Genomic DNA, 25,942 nt, shown 5'->3' with positions numbered 1-25,942 from the left:
TTCAACTTCATTTAATGCTGTAGCCGTTGGAGTGGGGTGGCCCTGCAACACCGTCGGCCCTCATGTTTGCAGGCTCAAACCCACCTCGTCGGACAAACAGCTACAACACGGCTTGCTTGCCGCTACTCATTTGTGCGTTGCCACATGGGATGGACGACACCCACAGCCCTTATGTTGTTGGTGTATTGTCTAGAGAGAAAAAAAGAAAAACACAAATCTCACATAAATAACATAAACCATCAACCATATATAATGTTAAAACACACAATCACGAGACTAGCAAGCACACCACTCATAAATTTTATTCGAGTTCTTAAGAAAGACACAAGATTGCAGCAGCGGCTTTTTCCTCAACAAGCATCGCCATGTCCCAACAATGCAAGAAGCATTTTCTCATAATCACCAGATGTGTCCCTTGCAATGGCGCGATCCAGAGGCACACTGTTCCTTCTTTTGTATTCTTCTGCAATACGCTGCAAGTCCACCTCAGCACGAGTGACAACAACGCGTGTCAGAGCCCTTTCGTCTGTACCAAGTTTATTGATCGCCAACCGAAGAACCTTCTCATAATATTTCTCGGGAACAGTCAAGCACTTGATGGTTGACCTTAAAAGTTTCAGATATTCATTTTCTGGATCAGCTTTCAAATCCTACAGAGTTAAATGAGTTGGTTGAGATACATCTGGGTCAAGAAGTTAACTTGATAACAAGCCAAACAGTTCACACCAATAAAGAGCTGAGTAAAGGTGGTAAGACCAATGTTTTTTGTAATCGAACCGGTTGTTTTACTGTTCACTGTTGGAACAGTCGAACCGAAAGACGTCATGATTAATTTAGAAAATATTTAACTGCTACATATTATATTATATTATATTATATTATATTATATTATATTATATTATATTAAAAGTTTAAAAATAATATAAATAATTTGTTTTTTAAAAATAAAAGAAATAATTTTTTATTAAGAAGAAACCTATATAAAATAAAACAATGAAGGAACTTTTAGAAATAATGAAGGACTTTAGAAATAAAAAAAGATTAAATGAATTTGGAGTGTATTTAGTTTATATAATCTAGAATTACAACATCAATATCTCCTTAGTCTGTATCCCATCAGGCTGTAAGTGAAACCGAGAAAACCCCAACCAAATTAATAGGTTTTTATTTTATTTTTCAATTTTAAGTAATTTATAAAAAATTAATAAATAGTGTTACCCATATATTTTAGCACAAAATGAATGATAAATCATAAATCAAAAAGTTATCAATTAACAAAATGGTTTAGGCCCAAAAAATTCAAGCCCAAAGAGTAAAACCTAAAACCCTGAATCTGAATGGTTTTCAAAAGCCTTTCAGTTTGAGCCCAAACCAACCCATGCACTGACAGCTGAAAAAACATTCTAAAACAATTATGCCACCCAGAAAAAAAAATAGAAACCGTGTATGGTCAGATCTTCAAAACATAGGGCAAGGCGGACTAGTACAGGTAGGATCGGATTGGCCGCAAGCAGCCTTTTTCTAGTTTCTTATAAACATTTACTAATATAAGAAAAACTACATTATTATAAATTCGGCCCGTTTGACCAGTTCCACAGCATAAGTTGATTAACAGATTACTAGTTTGGGACAATACCTTGTTGATGGCATTTCCGAAATGATTGTTATAATGGTTGAGTGTTGCATTGAGCTGAGATTTGCTCCTGGTTGTAAGAATCCTGATCAGCTCATCATCAGTATAAGCTTTGTCACAGATCTTCTCATGGAATATTTTAGCCTCGGATTTTGCTAATGTCATGTTTACCTCATCCCCCTCATACCGAATAGCAGTCACAAGAGGAACTAAAAGCTGCAATGTCAAAAACAAACACATAAAAACACTGTTTGGAGTTTTTCAGGATGATTAATGACGCATTTAATTTTGATTATACAAAAACAATATAGAACAGAAGCCAATCTTTGAATAAAAACTCTTTGTAAGGATCATTTGAGACAGATGATATCAATAACTAAAGATCATTCTGAAAGCATATATAACAGATTCTGACAGGTTTAGAAGACTTGTATTGGGTAATTACCCTTCAGGTATCACATATACTAGTTAGTTTGTTAAAATAATACATGCTGTGATTTCCAAATACATTCCTTGCTGTTTTAAGTTTTAAATAACAAAAAAGAGAATAAAAACAAAAATAAAGTGTTTACAATATGGTTCTGGTCAAGATGTATATATGTTTCAGGTAATGAAGCTTAGGAATGAATCGGCACCGTAGCAAAAAGATACTGATACCGAAAATGAGTGAAAGTATAAACCAACTACCTTATTGATTTTGTCAGTTTGGTACCGTACAATTATAAATAAAACCGAATGGTACCGTTACCAAAAAGATGAAAAAAATATCGGCACGGATTGTGTACGGTCAGTAATCAGGTTGATACAAAATTTTCCATCCCTAATCAGGTTATCATCTAATACCATACACGCCATGCACCATGTACCCTCAAACATTTCGGGTTTCGGTTTTCCCAGTCAGGTTAGGGGTTGTTTATCATCCCTAGCTCTAGTCGTGGGACCAACCCAATATACATCAAATGGGTGGTTCCCGGTTCAACTGGTCCGGTATTCAAAACCATGGGAAAAACGCAATCCAAATCAACCAAATCCATAACTGGGTACATGATTAAAAATGGTTTGATGTACCAACCTAGAGATATACCTTTCTAAAATCCCCAGAAGTATGATGTGCAACATCTTCCTCCAAAGATTTCTTATATTTAGCATGATACGCCTTCCTGACCAAAATTAAATGATTCGAAGACCTGGTGCATGCAACTTCCATTATCACCCAATTGCTTGCAGTAAGTCTCTTTGTTGCTTCGTTAACTAAATACGCATCGCGCTCAGCTGGTTCCAGTGTCCACAACAACACTGCATGCTGTTTATAAAAAGTATACTACATAATTAAATACAGGTTGTTTGGCTAACAGATTATAATTAAAAAGCCAAAATTAAAAGCTGAAGTAACCTGAAAATCACTTGAAAGCTCGGAGTCCAGATCTTTGAGAAGATCTTCACCGTATGTTTCATGATATGTCGCTCGAATCTTTTTGCGTTGATCTCCGTTTCTGTGGGCGAGAATCTGAATGATCAGATCCTCGTTCGTTCCCCAACCTACACAGAGTTAAAAATTTCAAAACTTGACAACTGCATATTGCCTTAGAATGTGATATAAATTCATTGTTCTAACTTTGACAATTACACTCTTGATGTATGTGTGCAGAATTGCATATAATAATCTAGTGTTTTTTCATTATGCATAACAAGAAAAGAATGATTAATGGTTACTTGAGAGATTCAAAATCATTTAATTGAAACTTATGTAGATCATAGATCTTGCTCAGGCTTGACCTTTATTTAAAGTTATGAGTGGAAATCATGTTGAAAAATTTCAAATTTATTAGTTCAAATGGTCAGCTTTGGATTATGTTAAATTCGTAGTCACTATTATAAAACTTGTTAAACCTTTTACGAGGTCCAAACTCCAAAGTCCAAACCAGTTAGCACCACTTATGATCATTGTTTGTCTCATCAACCACTCACTTTTGATGCCACTGTCTTCTCCGCCACTTCCAATATACAGGGCCGGCCCGGAGGAGGGGCGAGGTGAATTACCACACAAGCCCGCTCTTGCGAGGGAAATTTTTAAAAGTTCGATTTTTAGTTTTACACATTTTTTAAGCTTTCTATTTTATACTTTAAAAAAACTATATTTTAAGAGGCTCATTTTCTCTAGCCGCCCTGGGCTCTCGGACTTTCGGGGTTCCTCGACCAATACCGACCGCCTCTGCCTCTGCCTCCAGCAGCACCACCGTATAAATAAAAATACAAACCGATCGATTTGAGCGTATGTGAAAACATAATAATCAGTTTGATCCTGGATGCATCAAATCTCCGAATAATAATAATAATTTGTACAAAACTCTAACCCGATCAAACACGAATCAATGGTAATAAAAGCATCCGATTGATAGAACGTAGACGAATGATCAACAAGAAGAACATCAAAACAAAATGACAGACGATCGGAGACAAAAACAACATAGATCTATCTGGTCTGGAACTATAAACAAAATCTGAAATGCAAGAGGAAAATCGAAATAATAATAATAATAATGAGTAGGTAAGGTACCTGCAAAAGCCTTGTGGAGTTGCTCAGAGTCCTGTGAAGGAGAAGGAACACTTGATGGTAGCTTCAGTGTCGCCATTAATCTACTTCTTCTTTCTTTGGGTTTTCTGTTACAAATTCTCAACCCAAATAATATTAATAATGGCAATACATCATCGACATCACTCGACACGCTTCTTGCATTATCTTTTTTCAATTATTATTTTATTCTTTCTTTCTTTGGATTCTCCTACATACGTAAAATAATTTTTTTTAAGGGCAACAAACATAGAAATCCAATTCAGCCATACAGATTTCTTAAGCGTCTCTAAGTTATCTTTAGTTTCCGGAAAAATCTTCCAGCCCGACGGCCCACTAGGGTGTAAAACCCGAACGCCCTAGGAACCAAACAGAAGATCACACAGATCTCGGCATTCCCGAATTGAGTATTTGAGCCACGCGTGTCCTCTCAAAATGTTATATATAGAAATCGAACCTAAGTCTTCATTTGAAAACCTAGGCTTCCAGACACAACAACAATGTTGTTGGTCCAATGTACAAGTATAGATACACTAGTGATACTATTTTGTTAGTGACCATGTTAATCACTTTTGTGTTGGTATATAAAACATTAAAACATCACATGATTATACAAGTCGTATAACTACATAGCGCAAACTTATAAATCCTGCATAAAAATATCATGACTCATATGATGTATTTGTCTAACATGTTATATGATCACACATGAGTGTATAACATTTTTTAATTATCATACGGCTTCATGTGATATGTTAGTAGTGTCTCTATTTTTTATTTTCTTTACCAAGAAATCCTAATATTAATGTTTCTTTTAGAGTCATTCAATTTTTTTTTATAAAAATCACTAACTTTTATATTTTATTTTAATGTTATAACTTTGTATATAATGGTTAATATTTGAGATCTTTGAGGTCTGAGGTTCAAAACCTAATTTAAAAAGGTTTTTTCATAATGATAATTTTTTTCTTGATGATGTTTTTAAATAAATCAGATCTAGAACATTAAAATCAATATGAACAGTTTACACCTAAGGCAGGTTGTTATGGGGCGCGGAAGGAGGATGAACGGAGCGCGGAAGGCGCGGAACACCGCCGCGGGGCGCCGTCGGTGGGGGCGCGGAGGGGAGAATGGTCGTTTGGACGACTGATGTTCAGTTAATTTGTACATAGTTTGTGTGTTTATTTTACTTGTTTTAGTTGTTTATTTCATGAACTTTGGTACTTCATACGTGTTTGTTATATTTCAGGTCATAGGTGATTAAAGCAGTTAATATGGCCTTGTACGAGCACATAATGAAGACCCGGGATGATGTGTGATAGCATATGATCAAAACCAGAGGATTTGGGTAAAAGCTAAATTCAGAGTATCATATGCTGAGCATAAGAGGAGCGTACATCAGGAGTTTTTAAAGTATGGTTTGTTGATTTAGAGTATCATACTCTAAATTTAGAGTACCATTTGCTGAGCTAGAGTACCATTTGCTAAAACTGGAGTACCATATGCTAGACCAAAATAAACTAAGGGAGTCGCTATTTTAAAACCCTATATAACGAAAAAGTTAGGGTTTGAGAAGGGAGATCTCTGGAGGCAGTTACCAAACCATTTTGAGAGCAGCAAAGGAGAAAACCATCAATTCCAATCATCTCTCCTTCACCTACATGATCTATAACATCAAGATTGAAGACCGAGAGATGACGAATCGCGGGTAATCCTTTCGAGTCATACCCGGGATGTATAGTTCGTAATCTTTCAGTTATTTTCTCATGTACTATAACAACTAATTGTAATTATCTTTTGGTTAATCTATGAGTATTGATGTTTAGTATGTCCGTGCACTCAGTCGGTTTAGGTTTTTGTCGATCAGAACGATTAGTTTGTCGGTTGCTATAATAATTGCTCGTAGGGTTGAGTTGACTAGTTAATTACAAGAAAGCATACAATTGCCTTTAGTTGAGTCACACTGGCAGGGACCGTTTGATAACCAGTGCCGTGTGTTAGCGATTGTGGATGCCTACGGTTTAGCTCGTTAATTAATCTTTAGTTGACTTAGGATAACTAATCTGTTAGGTTGCATGAGAATACTGTTAATTGCTTACTTGGATTCCCGGGTATGATTTGTTTTGTTTATTGCTTGAATCTTGCTTAAGTTATTTGTTTGATATTAAAACCAAATCAATTGCTAGTGTGATCAGCATTGTTTATAGTTGACTTCATAATGTTAGCAATCAGTTTCGCATTACACTAACTGCATACTCCTCGTGGTTCGACACCCTACTTACCCTAGCTTGCTTAGGTGATTAGGAACACTAATTTTAATATTTTTGACTAGATAGCGACAGCATCAACCACGGGTGCGGAAGGAAGGGTGGTGGGCCCTCTCTTTCTTCATCTCTCACATACACACAAACATATATATATATATTGGGGGTGTCCAAGAGGCATTAAACCATAGCGGGGCGGGCTTCGATGCCCCATTTTCTACGCGGTGATAACGTGATGTTGACGTGGTACGATGAAGGAGATTCGATGCCCCCCACTATAACGGATAGCCTAATCAAACTCATCGAGTCATCGGGTATTAGCGAGAGTCTCATGTTGAAAAATGGAAATTTGAAAAATATAGCATTATCTTTTTGGTAGGTATAGGATAACAATATTATAACAAAATCAAATATCCTTTGAACACGTCGATAACCAACCTGACAATACCTCTATTATTATTATAAATTTTTTTAAAGCTCGCTTTCAGATCTGGACATTATTTTCAATTTTTTAAATAAATAATAATATAATTATAATAAGACGTTTAAAACGTGAAAGGCTGGAGAGTTCATCAGGCGTTATGTCGGTATGGACATCACTTCGGGTGGACCATCACAATTCACAAGCAAGAAGCTAAATGTACGCAGCTCTCGTAAACTTTTACATCACTTTTTTAGAAATCTTTATAAACATTAATTCATCTCCAACTATAAAACCAACTAGCGTTGTAAACAAACTGAATATTCAAAGAACTGTTCATAAAATGCTTGACGAGAAGTTCGCTTGTGAACATGAACAAGGAATTCGTTTGATGAACTAAATGTTAGAACAGGAACAGAGATCATGTTCGTTCAATTTTGTTTATGAACATTCGATAAGTGTTCTTTTATGTTCGTTAATATACCTGCTAATATTTATTAATTAAAGGTTTTTAATATTTATCTAATGACTTTTCTAATATTTTCATATAGATTTAAGCAAAAATATTAACTATAAAAAAAATATATGTATGAGCATTATATGATTACTTTATATATAAAATTAAATGCATGAATATGAAAATGTTAAAAGACACCCTCACACTAACACAAACTTGGTATCTGGACCGAACTGTTGATACCGACCATTCTCAGTTAACCAAATCAAATAACACGCCAACACAACTTGGTATCTGGACCGAACTGTTGATACCGAACATTCTCAGTTAGCCAAATCAAATAACACGCCAACACAACTTGGTACCCGGACTGAACCGTTGATATTGATCATTCTCGGTTAGCCAAGTCAAATAAAACATTGTTTGAGTTCATTTGTGTCTGTGAAATGCTCACAAACAAGTTAACTCCGTTAATGAACGAACGGCGCGAACAAAAAAAATTGTTCGGTTAGATGCCCGTGAACCTTCATTTGTCCAATCAAAACTTAAAAAGCTAAACATGAAAAATACCCTTTTCGATTATGTTTAGCTCATTTACTACCCTATGGACAGTTTTATAAATCTATTATATCACTTTTCCCGTTATATAAATCATATTTATCAATGTCGTTGCAATACACACATAGATTATTCTGTTTGTTCACTTCTTACTTCTTAGTTGTTTTGTAATGGGTATAAAAACCATTAATACTGCTTTTAAAGAAAAAAATAACTACGTATACATCTTGATATTGTGGCTAAATGCTTAAACTCCTTAGAAAAAAAAAAGAAAAAAAAATTATGTATACATCTTAATACCATTATGCTACAACCCTTTGATAATACAGAAAAATATCTTAGATATAATCTTAGTGACCAAAATAATAAAAAGTGACCTATAAACTTTTAAGAGTTTTTTCATCCTATAATACAGATTGTAATTTGGTGACCAAATATCTATACTATATAATAAATAAAGGTTTTTCAATGCCACATGACATCACACAAGATAATTCTTACAAATTTTTCCCACATCTCTCTCTTATTAAATGCATTTATCTTTCTTATTAATAATTTTCTATTTAATTTTTTTCCTTTTTAATCAATTATTTTCTCTTTTTAATAATTATATTTTGATTAAAAAATTTAATACAAGCATAAATATATTATTTAGTTTTATATAAATACGTTGTATTAGTTATTAATAATAAGCTTCTATAAATAATGATTTTTCATGTTGATTTAGATAAACTAATTAATTTCAAATAAATAAATTTTCACTTTATGTTTGATTTCCAATGAAGATTAATAAAAACTAAAGTCAATCACTATAGATGATTGTTTGTTTTTGAGACAACATGTTTTAACGCATGGTAAGTTATGTGTTTCATTATATAAAGTTGAAATACAAAACCAAACGAAACTATTAATTTTGATATTGAGGTTAATATTACAAATACCGTATACAAAAAATATTTAGAGATTTACGAATTTTCAAAAACTTTTTATTTTCATATTGTGTAATGTGTAATTTATTCTACCATATATTATATCTTTATATCATTTGAACATGTTTATTGTTTTTCAAATTGAGTTATTATTTAAATAAATTTATTTATTCTAACTTGTGTTCTACACGGGTCTTAATGCCTTATGTCATTACACATGAGTGATCCTTACAAAATCTTTTCATTTCTCTCATGTCAATATATATTTCTTCTTCTTATTAATAGTTTTATATGTTTTTCTTTTTTCTTTTTAATATATTATTTTTGTTTTTTAATAATTATTTTCTGGTTTAAAAAAATTAATACCAACATAATTATATTATTTAGTTTTATATATATTGTACTACTATTAATATTAAGTTTTTATAAACAACGAATTTTCACATTGGTTTAGATAAAATAATTAATTTCAAATTCAAAAAAAGAAAATTTAACTTTATGTTTGTTTCGCAATGAAGATTAATAAAAGCCAAAGCCAATTGCTTTAGATAATTTGTTTGTTTATGAGACAACATGTTTTAACACATGCCCAGTTATGTGTTCCATTATATATAGTTGAAACAAAAAATAAAGTGAAACTAATAATTTTAATATGAATAATAAATTTACAAATATTTTATACAAAAAAATATTTGAAGATTTACGAATTTTCAACAACTTTTTATTTATATGTTGCGTAATACGTAATTTATTTTACGATACATTATATATTTTTTTTCTATTTTACATTGTGTTATTATTTAATAAATTTATTTATTTTGACTCGTGTTCTGCATAGGTCTTAATGCTATATGTTATTAAACATGAGTAATCCTTACATAATTTTCCCACCTCTCTCTCATATTAAATATATATTTATTTTTCTTATTAATAGTTTTATCTTTAATTCCTTTTACTTTTTAATCTATTATTTTCTTTTTTTAATAATTATTTCCTGGTTAAAAAAGTTTAATACCAACATAAATATATTATTTAGTTATTAATATTAAGCTTTTATAAGTAATAGATTTTCACTTTGACTTAGATAAAATAATTAATTTCAAATTTCAAGGAAATAAATTTTCAATTTATGTTTGTTTTGCAATAAAGATTAATAAAAGTTAAGGTTAATCGCTTTAGATGGTTTGTTTGTTTTTGAGAAGCCTGTTTTAACACATGGTCAGCTGTGTGTTTCATATCTAGAGTTGAAACAAAAAACAAACTGAAACTACTAATTTTAATATGAAGGATAAAATTACAAACTAAATTACAAATACTGTATATAAAAAAATATTTAGAGATTTACGAATTTGTAACTTTTTATTTCCATACTGTGTATTGTGTAATTTATTCAATTATATATTATTTTTTTATATGTTGAACATATTTTTTATATTTCACATTGTGTTATTATTTAAATAAATTTATCTATTTTAACCTGTGTTTTACACGGGTACCTAACCTAACAGACCTATATATAAATCGTAATTGTTTATTAACCAGATGGTCTGTATATTGTAGTGGGTGCCATTACCATATATATATTTATTTCATACCCGGAATTTATAATATTGTGGCTATTGCGGTGTGACGATTCCAAGGTTCTAAATGTAATTTATTATTGCATTAGGTAGTAACTGGAATTTAAAATTATTTCAATTTATATATTTTAGGTTTATTGAATTTTAATATTCACTATTAATAAGTATTGGCCGATAATAATCCCTACTCATTTTATCATCACTGGTGGTCTTAAATTTAAAAAAGTTGGCCCCCAATGATCCACCGTTAAAAAGGACTTAACAGCGTTATACTTTTTTTCTAATTTCAAACTAAGGGTGGCAAAACAAACCCATTTGGGTTGTTTTGGGTTAATTTTGATAATTTTTTAAATTGAGATGGGTCATGATGGATCAAAAGAATTTTGCAAGAAGGTCAAGATGGGTTGGAGTCGATTGAGGTAAAACTTAGCTCGAAACGGTGATCCAAACGACTTGATTTTTGTTAATTGTAAGTTTAAACAACCGAATTGAAACATTGTTTCGTCGTTTTGGAGCACCGTTTCGAACGAAACTTTATATCAATCGACTCGTATCCTCCTTCCGATCAAAAACCCTAAAACATTAGTTTGAATTTCGGGAAAAAAGGTATAACGCCGTTAAGTCATTTTTAACGGAAGGGCACTAGGGCTACCTTTTTTTAATTTGGGACCGCTAGCAGCAATAAAATGATAGGTATTATTATCGGCCAATACCAGTCAATATGAATTATTACAATCCAACAAACCTATATTTTATTATGAATCAATATAACCATACTTTTCCGAAAATAACTGGTGAAATAATTAGATTTTATCGCCGAAAAAAGGGTGTCCCAATGGTCATAATAAAGGGGGTGTTTGTTTACCTCATAATGGAAACCATTCAATGTGCTATTAGGTCAGATGTTGCTGTGTTTGGTTCGTCAACATAAAACCAGACAACCTTTGAGCGTCACTGGACCATTCAAACGATCCATATACCCCTTCTACCCTTCTTCACCACCGGGTCTCCCATTCCTCTTCACCTCCTCACGTCTCCCCTTCCCTTAACACCCTTCTATTTATGCTCCATCGATTCCAGTTTGCTGCTATCCAGGCAAAATTTCTATTTTTGATTCAATGGATTTCAATTCCATCCTCAATCAAGTCAGATTTAATCGATTTTGGAGTTCTATTTAACCCATTTTTTATTATTTGGATTGAATCGATTCAGTTTAATCGGGTCAGAATGGGTCGATCTACAGCAAGCTCACTTTGGTACGTGTATAAACGGCTTTTTAGGTTATTTCACATACCATAAATCTATACACTTTTTTAATGTTGAATGTGTTAATTTCTTAGTAATGAATGTGTGCATTGAACATATAGGAAGAAAATTATGACTATGAAAAAGATGAAATTTCCCAGGTCGCTTTTGATAAAAATTTCTAGCTATTTTTATGTTTTCAACCATATTTGGTGTTGTACTGAGACTTGATGTGCTTGGGGCTATTGTGCATTGATTGATATAAATTGATGCTTATTTGTACATAGAGTTTGTATTCAACAGGATTAGCCTTATGATCATCTTCTCTAGTTGTAAAGATGATAAAGCCTTATGATGCCTATAAAGTGTTTGTATAAATGCCTCAATCAAATAAAACCATGAATTTTAGAGGATTGTTGAATATTTCATTATTAGTTGAAAGAATATATCTATATGTATATGTATATGAATGCAAAGTAAGAACAGAGGATTTTTGACCCATATGAATATAACATAGTTGATGTCATAGGACTTTTGATGAACTATGACAAGGGACACACACGGCATCTGGCACTTGAATACATGATCCAAGAATCAAGCCGTACATTGTGACGAGCTATGAGGTAAGTAGTTTGTAATTCGGGCTACTTTCATATAAAAACCGCTTATGTTTTAAGTTTTTATTTCATTTGATGGTTAGATGCGAAAAGGATAAAGCATATTTGATTCGTATTATGATAAGTATCATAGTTGCTCACTACCTATGAGTATATCGATGAATGTGAAACAAATTTGGTAGTTTTAGTTGGCTTAAAAGTATTAAACGGGGGCTGGAAAACAGAATAGGTCATAATGTTATAGTGTTGAATTTTCAGCTTTTTTTCAATTTTATCATTCTTTTTAAAAATAATATAAAATCAATAGATTGTTCGTTCGAGGTGTATTATACATAATTGAAATGCTCTATAAGTCTGGTTACTCAGATATTTAGTTATATAATTGAATTTCTGCAGCTGTGCAGTTGGTGACAAAACAGAATTTTATCATGTAATATAAAAAATCATAGGAGATCAATGAATTATCCATTTGATGTTTTCTTTATAGGTTTGGAAACCTTGATTATTCTCCTTTTGTTGTTTTTAATTGAAGGAAAAAAGCAAGATTAGCAAATGAGCCATTTTGGCCCGCTTAGATTGTATTTTGATTATTATGACTTTAAAGGTGAGTAATGAGTCGTTTTGGCCCGTTTGGATCGTATTTTGATTATTATGACTTTAAAGGTGAGTACCAATCATTTTGACCCGTTACATTTGCAAAGTTTATCTTACACAATCTTTAGGCGAGAATGACTTAACTATTATAGTATGGTTTAAACAGGAACACGATCAATGAATATCTTTGAACTAAAGTTAAGCAATCAAATTCATCATTCGTGGGCATCTCTCCTGCATTTGAAGCAACCTCACTTCCTCCATGGTAAATTATGTTATTATTCTTATCTCATCATTTTTAAGAAATTATAACAAATTTCTTTATCCGAGTTTGTTTTTATATGATATATTATTATTGATATTAAATTTGGCATTTGGGGTTTATTAAACCCTTCAGTCGAATAATATTCATGAATAACTGTTTGTGTTTCCATATGAAAATGTTTAATGATGTTGCCTAAATATATTTAAAATAAATAAAATAAGGTTGTTTTATGAATAAACATGAACTCTTGAGATTGATACAAAAAATATGGAGTTTGAAGTCAAAAAATAGTGCAGCCCCAAAAAGTAACAGCAGCAGGCAGTTTATGCGCTGCAGGGCCAGACCAGGTTTTTTTAATACTCTATGTCAGGTTCTGTAAATATCCGAAAACCGGGTATAACCGGGTATTACCGTTGGGATGTGCAGGTGTTTAAAATCAATCCGTTAGTAACAGATTTCTGTAGAGGCAATTTTTTTGAACTTTTTTTTCTTGTATTTGTTTATTGTATTTCTACACATGTCTACTTGATATAAATAGGCTGATGTTTGGTTTTAAACTATCAATCACAACACTTGAAAAGGATTATAAAAAGTAAAAAAAAAACACTTGAAAATGGCATCCTATTCGGCATAAATTAGTTCAGAGGTTAAGATAGTCATTTTCTACAGCTATTTAGATGTCCAACCAAACAGACTTTAACTTGTTCAGATCTTACTGATTCAGACTCTTTTAACCATTCAGACATCTTTATGGTTCAGCACTTAATGATTCAGCAATTGCCATACAGCCCTTAACGGCTTAACCTTCATCAAATTGGGAAGGGTTTATAACTTGCTAAGCGTTGTTAAAAGAAAATGACTAATGTCCTAAAAGTAGTTGTTAATTTATTAACTAAATAAACGCTAATCTAGACACTAAGTAATAATTCCAGACTCTTAACTAAAACTACTAATCGGCAAGTGAACCGGTCGACTCTAGTACAGCTAAGTAAGTCCGGATATCGAACCCACAGAACTCTTAAATTACGTTAACTAGCTAAATTTAGACTTAACTACAGGCACGACTATTTATTTATTATTATTGGGGTTTTTTTTTTTACTAAAACCTAATATTAAATTAATCACTAAGACTTAAAGATGACTTAAACCTAGATATAATTCAAATGATGACAAGCAACCACCTAAGGTAGAATCCCCCAAGTTTCAGTTATCATTAACTGGAAAAATATATAGTTATGGAACTGGGGTCGTAAAAAATAGACGCTTAAAAGAAAACCCGAACATGACCTCTAACCCTTCTCAAGAAGACACTTATTGGTTTCTAATAAGTTTACACTTACCAGTATTAAAAATCAAGTTTCCTTAAGATCACCTAATTATTTACAAACTAGTTTCTTTATATGAAATCCTACCTTACAGCGCGGAAATCAAAGGCAATCTAATATATTCAATTGACTCGATAGACAAAGTTAACCAATCAAACCTAGACAGATTCCTTACGAAGAACTAAATCTAGCAATTCTGATCAACAAAAACCTACCAATAACCTAACACCTTACAGTTATTTAAGTTAGCAGCACACTTAAATTTATTTAATTAAATAATGATATTCCTATGAGCTTATTCGAAATCAATCATAAAATAGTCAAAAACACAAACTAGATGACTTAATAGCAATCTATCATAATGACAAACAATAATCAAGGCAGCTATGGAATAATAAAACTTAATTAAACAACCTTAAGCACACATACGCATCAACTTAATATAATTAAACATTTTACTAGTTCATAAAACCATAACGATAAATAAATCCCAAGTCAAAATCAAATATTAACAAATGTTCATTATAAGCCTAGGCAATCTATAATGTTTAGCCTAGCATAATAAAATCAAACAAACCAATAATAAAGGAAATCATGGCGAAAATAAATAAGAACGGAAGATTAAAGGTGATAAAACCCTTGGTCTTCGTCCTTAAATAATAAGCACATCAGCGGCTGATTCCTTGCCCTCAAACCCTCCAAAATATCTCCTCTTGAGCTCTAAATTTCGTCCCAAACGGCTAGGGTATTCAGGTTATCTTTAAGGTTAAGTTTAGGGGTGTTTAAATAGGTTTCCAAGGCTCAAAACTGATAAAAATTCGAAGATTCTGGAAAACTGGGTGGCTGCGCCGCACGACGGGCCTCCCCCTCTCTGGCCGCGCGGCGCTCCGGCTAGGGGGGGGGGGTGGCCTGGTCCGGTTCGTTTCCTAATCCTGCGGTTTGGCTTGCTTTTGCTTGTTTTTCGCCCTTTTTCGCTACGATCAAGTCCCGAGACCTACATTATTTAAATAAATTAGTAATATACAATCATAAAAACCAAAAAAAACTAATAAAATATTGTATAAAATATACAAAGGAATTATATATATTTAGCCTTATATCAAGGACCAAAGAGTGAGAGACTCGGTTATCGTATAATTAAGCATCCGACATCATTTCTTGCATTGCATTCAAGCATGTCTCCAAATTTCACTATTCGTTTGACTTCCATGATTCAAATCCGCAACTGATGGTCTTTGATGTATTTTCTTTTTGTTGGTGTTCATAAGTACAATCAAAACACTCTCTTTGGTTTATTTAACTAATTCAATTTTACAAATTTAAGTATTATTGTATTAACCTCATTTTACACTCATGATGTATATCATATAGTAGGGCAAAATTGTTTTAAATTTAAGGCTTCTAGTGGCCCAATTAAATACATATAGGCACAGGTAGAGGTGGACAACAAAACCGGTTCCTGGAACCGGTTTGGTGGAACCGAACCGGAACCGAACCGGTTCCTACCCGTTTTTCGTAGGAACCGGTTCGGTTCCGTTTCAACCCGACGATCCGGGACCGGTTTGACATTTTTGGAGGTGGACCGGGTAGGAACCGGAACCGGTTCGGAACCGGTTCTAGCCGTTGGAGTAGTTCTAGCCGTTGGGAAACGGTTTTATGGCCGTTTTTTGACCGTTGGGGTCAAAAATGGCCGTTTTTTTGGCTCCCCAAACACCCCACTACTAGTATAAATAGGTATTTGGTGTAATGGGTTCATCACAACACTCAAAACGCAAACCCGAACGCAAAAAAATACAAAAAAACGCTATTACAACGTTCTGAGTTCTCTAATATCTTGTTTTCTCTTCTTCTATATTCATATTTGTTGTTATGGCTGCCTCACAATCATCGGTTGGTCAAGGTTCCACCGCCGGACCAAGTTTCGTTCGTATTGTACCTCATAATCGTAATCAAGAGATTTGGTGCAATTGGGATTTGGTTGAATTGAGTGACCATTCATTGAAGGCTCGGTGCAAGTTTTGTGGGATTTATTTAAACCCACTTTCGAATTCAAATTTGAAGAAACACATCGAAAGACCGTATTGCAGGGCGTTGAAACAGAACGTCGAGTCGCAACAAACGCAAATGGATAGTGAAGGCGGAATATTTACATACCAAATTGATCGAGTTCAAGATCGTATGGCGAAGTTTGTGATTCAAGAAGCTTTGCCGTTTAGCCACTTCGACAACCCTCGCTTAACCGCCATGATTCGAGATACGCTTCAACCACAATACACTCACGTAAGTCGTCATACTCTTAAACGTTATTGTTTAAAATTGTGGAAGAAGGCCAAAGAGGTACTAATTGCATATTTTGAAAATATAAATACGGGAATAAACTTAACTAGTGATGTTTGGTCGGCTCCACATGGTCTACCCGAATCTTATCTTTGTGTCACCGCTCATTGGGTAGACCCGTCATCGTGGGAAATGATGAAACGCACCATTGCTTTCGAACTCTTTGAGTATCCACATACGGGAGATAATTTGTTTGAAATTTTAGATTATGTTATAAAAACTTATAAACTAGAAAATAAAATATTTTCAATTGCATTTGATAACGCGTAGAATAATACATCGGCGGTTGATAAATTAAAATTAAAATATACGCCGATTTGCAATGGTGTATTTTTTCACTCAAGGTGTGTTGCACATATCATTAATTTAATCGTGCAAGACGGACTTGCTTCGGATGAGGTTACATCGGTTATAAACGATTTTAGAGTAATGCTACATGAAGTTTTTAAGAAAAGTAAAAAAAGACAAATGGATTATAGAAAATTTTGTAAAGATACGGGAAGAAAAGCTTTGGGAGCTAATTGGGATGTACCTCATCGATGGAATTCCACTTGCATAATGTTTCAAAGTGCTTTGAAACAAAGAGAAACTTTACAAATGTTTCATTCTAGTCTTGCCGAGAATGATTTGGCAATCCCCTTTTCAAATGAGAAATGGGAAATTATCAATGACTTATCGACTTTTCTTGAAGTTTTTAAAACATCAACTACGAAACTATCGGGAACGTATTATCCGACAAGTCCCTTGGTTCTTTCGGAGTTATTTTTAATCGTTAACAATCTTAAAGAATTTGAAAATAAAAGTCCAATGTTTTCAAACATCATATTACCAATGAAGTTTAAATTAAAAAAATACTTTCTTGAATTGCCACCGGTTTTTACTTGCACCGCCGCTTTAAACCCAATGTTAAATGTTACGGGGGTTGAATGTGTGATAGACGAAATTTTTTCAGCCTTAGATATGCATGAAGTTGACCCAAACTTTTCAACAGAGGCACAAAATGATTTTAACTTGAATTTTAAGTTTATGTATGACTTTTATATAAATAAATATGGGTCAAACATACACATGCCTACGCCGGGGGGGTCTTCATCAAGTTCAAGTGCTACTAGAGTACGAGACCCCATGATTAGCCTTATGAACACCGTTCGCAACGTAACGGCTAAAAAACAAAGGGGTAACACCCCTTCAAGCGAACTAGGAAGGTATAGTGCATATGATTTCTCTACCGGTTTATCCGAAGAGGAATATGGCACTTTTGATGTTTTGGCTTGGTGGAAGGTAAAGGAAACCGAGTTTCCGATTCTTGCCACCATGGCCCGTGATTTACTAACCGCCCAAGCTTCTACGGTAGCTTCGGAATTTGCTTTTTCTCTTAGTGGCAGGGTAATATCGGTGAGAAGAACAAGACTGAATTCGGAGTCGGTGGAGATGTGCATTTGCTTGAAGGATCACTTGGACTCAATCGATCGTGTTCAACACGTAACCACTCTGGAAGACGAAACACCACTTGATGTTCGAGTGCACGACGAACAAGAAGGCGTTTCTACAAGTAATTCTGATGAATAAATCGCCACTCAATAATTACGACGAACAAGAAGGCTTTTCTAGAAATAATGTCACAACTTTATATTTATAAGTTTAATGTTTTGTTAGTTTGTTTTTGAATATTTTAAAACATGTAACCTTTTTTTTTTGAACTTCTTAAAGTAAATAAAATGAATTTTATGTTAATTGTTTTTTTTATTTAACATGTTATACAAATACGAATCGTATAACACCGCTCTTGATTATAATTCAGCATTTGACTTGCGTAAGCCAAAAGACTATAATACATAGCAAACTCAACAAATATAACACGATACAGATTTAAGTTCACCATTACACGATACACGATACAGACTAATCAATTCAAACACGCTGACACTCATAGCATTAAGTTCAATATGTTGTTTACCATTGCTCTGTGGGTGAACAACAAAAGTAGCATGAGCCTCTTCAGAAATCAGAAGAACACAAATCATCACCTACACAAGCAGTGGAAACGAAAAACGAAAAAAAAAATAATATTTTACACTGTAACCGGTTGGAACCGGTTACAGTGTAAGAACCGGTTTAGGAACCGGTCAGAACCGGTTCCGGGTCCGAGGGTTGGGGAACCGGTTCGGTTCCCTAACCGGTTCGACCATGGAACCGGTTTAAACAGTGATGTTGACTAATGGAACCGGTTCTGAACCGGTTCCGGTTCCTTTGACCAACCCGATTTGATCACCTATAGGCACAGGTCCTCCTAAATCACAATACCACTCACCCTGGATGCCATTCTTTCTTCCACAAAAGCTGCAAAAACAAACAAGACTATAATGTGACTATTTATGCAACTACTATATTCTTACCTGTGGTTCAATTACTAGTTCATAAATCGAATGAATAATGTAATATGCCCAACCATAATTAAATGCATCCAAACAAAAACTAAAAAAATAAATAAAACGCAAACATAAACATAAACATAAAATAATAAAATCAAAACTCAAAAGAAAGTAAACCATAATAATCTTGACACATAGATAGGATTTCACATCATATACTAAAAGCTCTTGGTGGTGGCCTACGACTATAATTTGAATAAGCATTTTGAGCACTCTCACCTTTCATCTTAATATCTTCGTACATCTTCAACGAACACTCCGAAAACTTGGTCAATGCATCCAAAACTTTAGTCAAACTCGAATGCATTGACTGTAACTTCAACCCTTCATCCTCCTGATCTTCAGCCAAACCCGTATTGCCTTCATCGACCGCATGCTCATTAAGATGAGACAAAAACGCTTCAATGGAGTCGCTCACTTGCTGAGCTGGCAAACCTTGGATCCCGGCCAACCAATCCCGACAAATAACCAGTATAGGTGGGCCCACGGACCTTCGAGGCGAAAAGGCTCGTTTTTTGGACCGTTCTTTTGGTTGAATGATGCAGTTTTGAAGCCAGCTGTTGACCGATTCAACGTATGCGGTTTGACTGTTGACCATGCCAGTAAAGCTTAAACCGAAGTGTTCGATCTTCTGTTGAAGCTCGTCTATAATCGGTTTCTTTGGTTCTTGTTGTTGACTTTTTGACTTCTTCAAGTGGTAAGCTAGTGAGATGGTTATGTATTGTGCGTGATGACACTCGAGCATTGCTTTCCACATCCGGTTTAATCTATACGTGTTTCAAAAGTTGGATAAAAAAAAACGAAATAATATATAGTACGTTATCGTACGTTAAATGTATTATTATAATTATAATTATAATGAATTATCATAAATGTGTATAAGTTAATTAATAAATAACAATCAAGCCGAGCCCAGGCCTAACTCGAGCTTGAAAAACTACTCATGAGCTGAGCTTAAGCTTTTGAAACAGAGCCGAGCTCGAGCTAGAGTGAAATTAAACGAGCTCAAGTCTAGTCAAGCTCGGGTTCGGCTCGTTACACCCCTAATTTAAACAAGCCGACGAGCGAGCTAAACAATCCCAACGACCCGAGCTTACCATAGCTCGAGCCGGCTTGACTCGTTTTCAATCCCTCCTTTTCTTACTGTACATTATAGTAACCCAAAGTGATGATGATAATAATAATAATAAAAATAATAATAATAATATAGTAACCCAAAGTGATAATAATAATAATAATAATAATAATAATAATAATAATAATAATAATAATAATAATTGTTATATTATGTGATATTCAATAATTAGAATCAAATGATTGTTACCCTTGAATGAGTTCTAAAATCTGTGGTTGCAACTCTTCGTCCCTCATTTTCTCAATCCGTTTTGATATGGAATCAACTGTGTGCAACGCAATGATGATTCTTGAATGAAGATCTTTCACTAGAGCGCGTGTTTTATCAATTACATGACTCTTCAGATCCTTTGCAAATTGGTGTCTAAGTTGGTCACACTTTCTGTCATACACTTTCCTGATTGATTCACTGGCCTGCAAAAAAGAAGTATCTATTAAATAAATATATTTTTTATTCTAGTTTTAAACGAGTTGATGAGTCAGCAAGTTAACTTAAAAGGGTTAAACAAGTCAACCTAAATGCGACTTGTTTAATTAAATGGTCATTAGATGTCGACTAGGGGTGAACCTGAACACGACACTTATTCGCATGTTGACCTGAAATTCTTTATTGCTTGAAAATATTAATATTTTTAAGTTACATTTTTAAAATTTAAAAATACAAACTTAAATGAAAAAAAAATGACCTTTTTGTTAAAATATTAAATATATATATTTCTATAATATTTAACATTGCATATTTGTATGTAAGATTATAATAACAAAAAATAAATAACACATATTCTGCTATGTATATGATGCAGGGGCATTAAATTGAGTTGGAATCTTTTATTTTAATAGTTTATCTTTTCTTGTTTTATGTTTATCTCGTTTCCATGTTTATCTATTTTCTTTGTTTAGTATAAATTGGATGTTAGGGTTTATTGTTTAATGAGTTTTTGATTAAGTTTATTATTATAAGAACATTGTTCTTGGAACTTCGGTTCAGTTTATTGTCTTTTGATTAATCATGAGTCTCTCGAGCCATTGATTGCTTCCGAAACTGCATCAGTTGGTATCAAAGCTTTTGGTTCTCAAATGGCTCGACGTGGAGGTGAATACTTGTTTGATCGTAGAATCGCCGATAGAGGCAACGACAAAAGTATTTTCTATTCACGTGCCCGTGGAGAAGACCAACATCCTACTCGCAGAGTCGCCGACCGAGGCAGCGGTGGAGTTTGTTCCGACTCACGGGATCTTAAGAAGATCAAACGACTCCGACAACGAGTCTGCGATCTTGAAGAGATCCACCGGCTCCGAAAACGAGTCCGCAATCTCGAATTACAAAGGGAGATGAGCAAGAAAGAAACCGAATCGGTAACCATCGTCGGGGACGGTGCAAACGAGGAAGAGGAGCATCTTTCGTGCTATTTCCACTCCCGGTTCTATGAACCGACTTATCCCGAAGACGAGTCGCAAGATGAGCCTAAGGTCTATGAAGACGATTTTAACTATGATTCTCTGCCCTTATATGATGTATACGAGGATGAAGAATGGTACTCTTGGATAACTGGTGGTGAATCAAGTTCCAAGATTTATAATAATGAAGATGATGGTGGTAGCATTACTGTTGTGATAGGCGGTCCGTTGGCTAGCGGTGGGACTGGATGGCAACCCATGGTAATTCTTTTTTTTATTCCAGAAGAAACGAGGTTTCAAAAGGAAATAGATTTGATTAAATATTCAAATGTTAAATCTCTTATTTTAGAGGGTTTTCAAAATGGAATAAATACTAATGAAGAGATATCGATGTATGTATGGCCCCCATGCATGAACCTTTCACACGTATGCTATCAAAGTATGATGCGTTAAATGGTGGCATTGATGAGAATTTTTGTGGAGTACACGAGAGGATTATTTCTACCACTTTTGTTCATAAAAACCCACCCAATGAAACATCTAGTGATTTGCATTATGCATATGGAGCAAACACGTGGAATAAAAAGTTATTTTTTAAGTTTCTACAACGTGTAAAAAAAGAAGAGGATTTTTTCGACGTTCTCAAGACTCGAGGACGAGTCTTTTTCGAAGACGGGGAGAAGGAGGTGGAGAGACCCGACAACCTAACAGACCTAGGGGGTGGTTCGATTCTAGAGCCGGGTGAGACAACACATGAAATTCAGGTTAGGTTTTTTGAGGTTCCGTTTGATCCAGGTGGTACCGGTCCAAAGTCGAGCGACACAACACACGAAGTTCAGGTGGTGATAATAATAATTCAAAATCGGGTTGATATTCCTTTCGATCCGGGTGGCTTTGAAGCAAAACTCGAGGACGAGTTTTCTCGAAGATGGGGAGTATGATGCAGGGGCATTAAATTGAGTTGGAATCTTTTATTTTAATAGTTTATCTTTTCTTGTTTTATGTTTATCTCGTTTCCATGTTTATCTATTTTCTTTGTTTAGTATAAATTGGATGTTAGGGTTTATTGTTTAATGAGTTTTTGATTAAGTTTATTATTATAAGAACATTGTTCTTGGAACTTCGGTTCAGTTTATTGTCTTTTGATTAATCATGAGTCTCTCGAGCCATTGATTGCTTCCGAAACTGCATCAGTATAAAACTAAAACAATAAACACACATGAAAATAATTATAAATAGATAAATAAAAGATTATATATCAGGTAAAGTTGTAATGTTAGGAAGGGGAGACCGTTCGATTGTTCTTAAAAAACCGAATGACGTTAAAATTATTTTAAAGAATAAAAGTATAGAAAATATAAAAATTAGGCCTGTAAACGAACCAGACGAACACAAACAGGGCATGTTCGTGTTCGTTTAACTCTAAGTCTTTAACAAAACAAACGATCGAACACAAACAATTAACTGGAGTTTTATTGTCTGTGTTCATTTGTAAAGAAAATGAATGTGTTCATGTTCGTTTATGTTTGTTTGTTAATAATCTAAATGAACATAACTAAGCAAACACCAATTAAAAGTAAATGTGAACATCAATCTGCTGGGCCTAAAAGTTAATAAAACCAGACTAAATTATAGTGAGCCTAACAATTCAAATCAACACATAAACAAACAAACGAAAACTAACAAACATAAACAAAATGAACAAAAAGGTTTGTTCATGTCCGTGCATTAATAAACAAACATCAGTGGACATAAATGAACTTAAACGGACGTAAACGAACTTAAACAAACACAAACAAAGGAACGTTACATATGTTCATTCGTTCGCGTAACTAAATGAACAAAAAGGAGTACCTTAACTTCATCATAGAGTTTCCTTTCCCACGCATACAATCTATCAAGAGTCGAAGAATGGCTTCCTGCGATCATGCAAAACTCTTCAAGAAAATCACTTCCACTATCATCATTATTAGCATCTTTTGATGTTGGCGCTAGAGGGTTTCTGGAAGACGATGAATGTAATGATGTAGATCGTTTCCATGTAATGATATTCGTCACATCTACAACTCAAAAGCACACAAAACATTAAGTTAAGAGAAAATTTCGCAAATGGTTCCTGTACTTTGACCATATTGCAAGTTTGGTCCCCAGATTTTAAAAAATGCAAACAGAGTCCAAACATTTTACGTTCATTTATTTAATAAAAGAACATTAACAAAACTTTGAAAACAGCCTAAGACAAAATATTTGAAGTTATTGTATCTTTTAAGCTTTTTTATATTTCCTATATTTTTTTTAAAACTGATTACAAATATCATCCGTTTTTATAAACAGTCAAGCAGTCTCACTCTTACAAACATTACATGTTTACCTCATATTAATCTTTTTCCTTAGCCTTAATCTTTCATTCTTTCCATTTAAAATGGTTTCTGTTTTCTTTAATTTTCTTAGCCTATTATATACATTTTATCTTATCCTATTGGTAAAACATCATGATCGTAGGGGTGTAAATGAGCCGAGCCCGAGCTCGCCTCATTTGTAATTTAATTTTTTTATTTATCTATTTATAGTTACTTTTATGTATGATTATAATTCTAATTTTCTATATATAACATAATGTATTATCTAGTTATAATTTTAAATACAAATATACAATATTAACGAGGCATGTAAACGAACTGAGCGAACACGAATGGGGCATGCTCAAGTTTGCTTACATGCAAGAATTAGAACAGGTATACAACATCAAGGATAACAAAATCTATGATACTTACCATGTGAAATGAGTGTAGTTTTTCCTTTACGACAATTCCCACACAACAAATTTGACGCAGTCGAGCTACCTACATTAAACATTTACAAATAGTCAGCATTTAAGACCATATTAACACGAAACAAAACATAATCCAATTCAAAAATCATATCATATCATTTCATACCTTTAGACTCAGAGCATCCAACCCAAGTTTTATCCACCTCAAGCATCCTCGAAACCTCTTTCCCCGATTCACACGCGCTAAAAAACCTTCCCTCGATTTCCTTAATACTAGAAAGAAAATCTTTCGCCCGATGCGTTATAAACTCAGTCGGATCTTCCTCGGCCTCGGTCAACCCCTCAGTCAAACAACAACTATCCTTATTCGATTCCGTTTGTGAAACTCTGCACACCAAAGCCCCAGCAGCAGACTCATTCTCATCGAACTCAACCACTTTCGCTTCACTATTCGAAGCAACCGAGTTCACATCATCATGGTTGACTTGCTCAGTATCCTTAACGCTAAACTGTTTCTGAACACTCATATTATTAAAATTAACATGAAACCCATCATGACCCACGAACCGAAAGCTCTCGGGTTCATCAGCCGGGTCAAAATAATCCCACGAAGAACCCGATTCGGGCGGGGGTGGGGGTGGAGGCATTGTAAACGGCGTGGCGTCAATATCATCTACATAAACCCTAGAACTAATATCAATAACAGATGGGTTAAGACTAACGGTTACGGCATTAGTGGCACTAGACCTCATGTAACTTACTGTTGACACCGGCGGCTGATCTCCGGCGTGCGGCGGCGACGGCGAGTCTAGTAAGAGTTCAGATTGTGCGAATCTGCGTAAGGCAATTCCGATTTCACGAAGCGATTGGATGTAAGCAAGATGAGCTGCTGCGAAATCGTAGCGTGAATCGATTGCTTGTTTGATGAATTTCTTTCTTTGTTTGCATAATCTTAAAGCTTCACATTTATCGGCTTTTGAATGTGAAATACCCATTTTCTTGAAATGTGGGTGATAAACGGTAAACCCTAAACCCAGCAAAAAGAATGGGTTATTTTGAAAACTAAAGCAAACCCAGTTCGTGAAATCAGCAGTTTGGTCCGAAAGACAGTGAATTTGGTTGGAATGTGGGTAATAAACCCTAAAACCCAGCAAAAATATTGGGGTTTTGGGGGAATAAAAGGAAACCCAGTTGGTGAAATTAGGAATTTGGTCGGAGTGAAGTGGGATTTGAAGAGTGAAGAAGCAGGGGAATGTGCATAGTGTGAAGTTATGGTGAATGGATTGAAGGGTTTAGTGATTGTGGGTACTCATATTGCTAATGATGAAAAGGGAATAAAGGAAAAGTGATAATATGCAAACGGTAGAATAATAGATACACAGAGAGGAGTATTTATTGGGGGTTGGAA

General features: G+C 34.1%; 2 protein-coding genes across 2 annotated transcripts; both read right to left on the bottom strand.

Moving 5' to 3' along the window:
• Positions 1-263: 263 nt before the first annotated feature.
• On the bottom strand, positions 264-4,297 carry LOC143587529 (annexin Gh1-like). The gene is made up of 5 exons (XM_077068797.1): positions 4,191-4,297; positions 3,027-3,172; positions 2,718-2,936; positions 1,637-1,849; positions 264-650 (listed from the first exon to the last, which is right to left on the bottom strand). Exons 1-5 carry the CDS (start codon positions 4,264-4,266, stop codon positions 351-353), a joined length of 954 nt encoding a protein of 317 aa, XP_076924912.1. The 5' UTR covers positions 4,267-4,297; the 3' UTR covers positions 264-350.
• A 15,046-nt stretch (positions 4,298-19,343) lies between these two features.
• On the bottom strand, positions 19,344-25,563 carry LOC143587528 (protein ALTERED PHOSPHATE STARVATION RESPONSE 1-like). The gene is made up of 5 exons (XM_077068796.1): positions 24,701-25,563; positions 24,536-24,604; positions 23,616-23,821; positions 20,554-20,777; positions 19,344-19,996 (listed from the first exon to the last, which is right to left on the bottom strand). The coding sequence occupies exons 1-5, from the start codon at positions 25,527-25,529 to the stop codon at positions 19,381-19,383; spliced, it is 1,944 nt and encodes a 647-aa protein (XP_076924911.1). The 5' UTR covers positions 25,530-25,563; the 3' UTR covers positions 19,344-19,380.
• Between the last annotated feature and the right edge of the window lie 379 nt (positions 25,564-25,942).

This window comes from Bidens hawaiensis, unplaced genomic scaffold, assembly GCF_021521415.1.
Source record: "Bidens hawaiensis isolate Kalapana, Puna unplaced genomic scaffold, B.hawaiensis_p1.1 tig00035541_1, whole genome shotgun sequence".
In the NCBI taxonomy this organism is placed as follows: domain Eukaryota; kingdom Viridiplantae; phylum Streptophyta; class Magnoliopsida; order Asterales; family Asteraceae; genus Bidens; species Bidens hawaiensis.
Note: the sequence above shows the minus strand (reverse complement) of the source record. Positions and strands in the feature narration are given on the sequence as shown.

Coding starts and splice junctions, on each gene's coding strand:
- LOC143587529 (XM_077068797.1), bottom strand. CDS start 4,266: ATGGCGACACTGAAGCTACCATCAAGTGTTCCTTCTCCTTCACAGGAC. Junction 3,173..4,190: donor ACTCCACAAGGCTTTTGCAG/GTACCTTACCTA, acceptor AACTCTGTGTAG/GTTGGGGAACGAACGAGGAT. Junction 1,850..2,717: donor CTTCTGGGGATTTTAGAAAG/GTATATCTCTAG, acceptor TTGACATTGCAG/CTTTTAGTTCCTCTTGTGAC.
- LOC143587528 (XM_077068796.1), bottom strand. CDS start 25,529: ATGGGTATTTCACATTCAAAAGCCGATAAATGTGAAGCTTTAAGATTA. Junction 24,605..24,700: donor TGGATGCTCTGAGTCTAAAG/GTATGAAATGAT, acceptor TGTTTAATGTAG/GTAGCTCGACTGCGTCAAAT. Junction 20,778..23,615: donor AACTCTATGATGAAGTTAAG/GTACTCCTTTTT, acceptor TCTTTTTTGCAG/GCCAGTGAATCAATCAGGAA.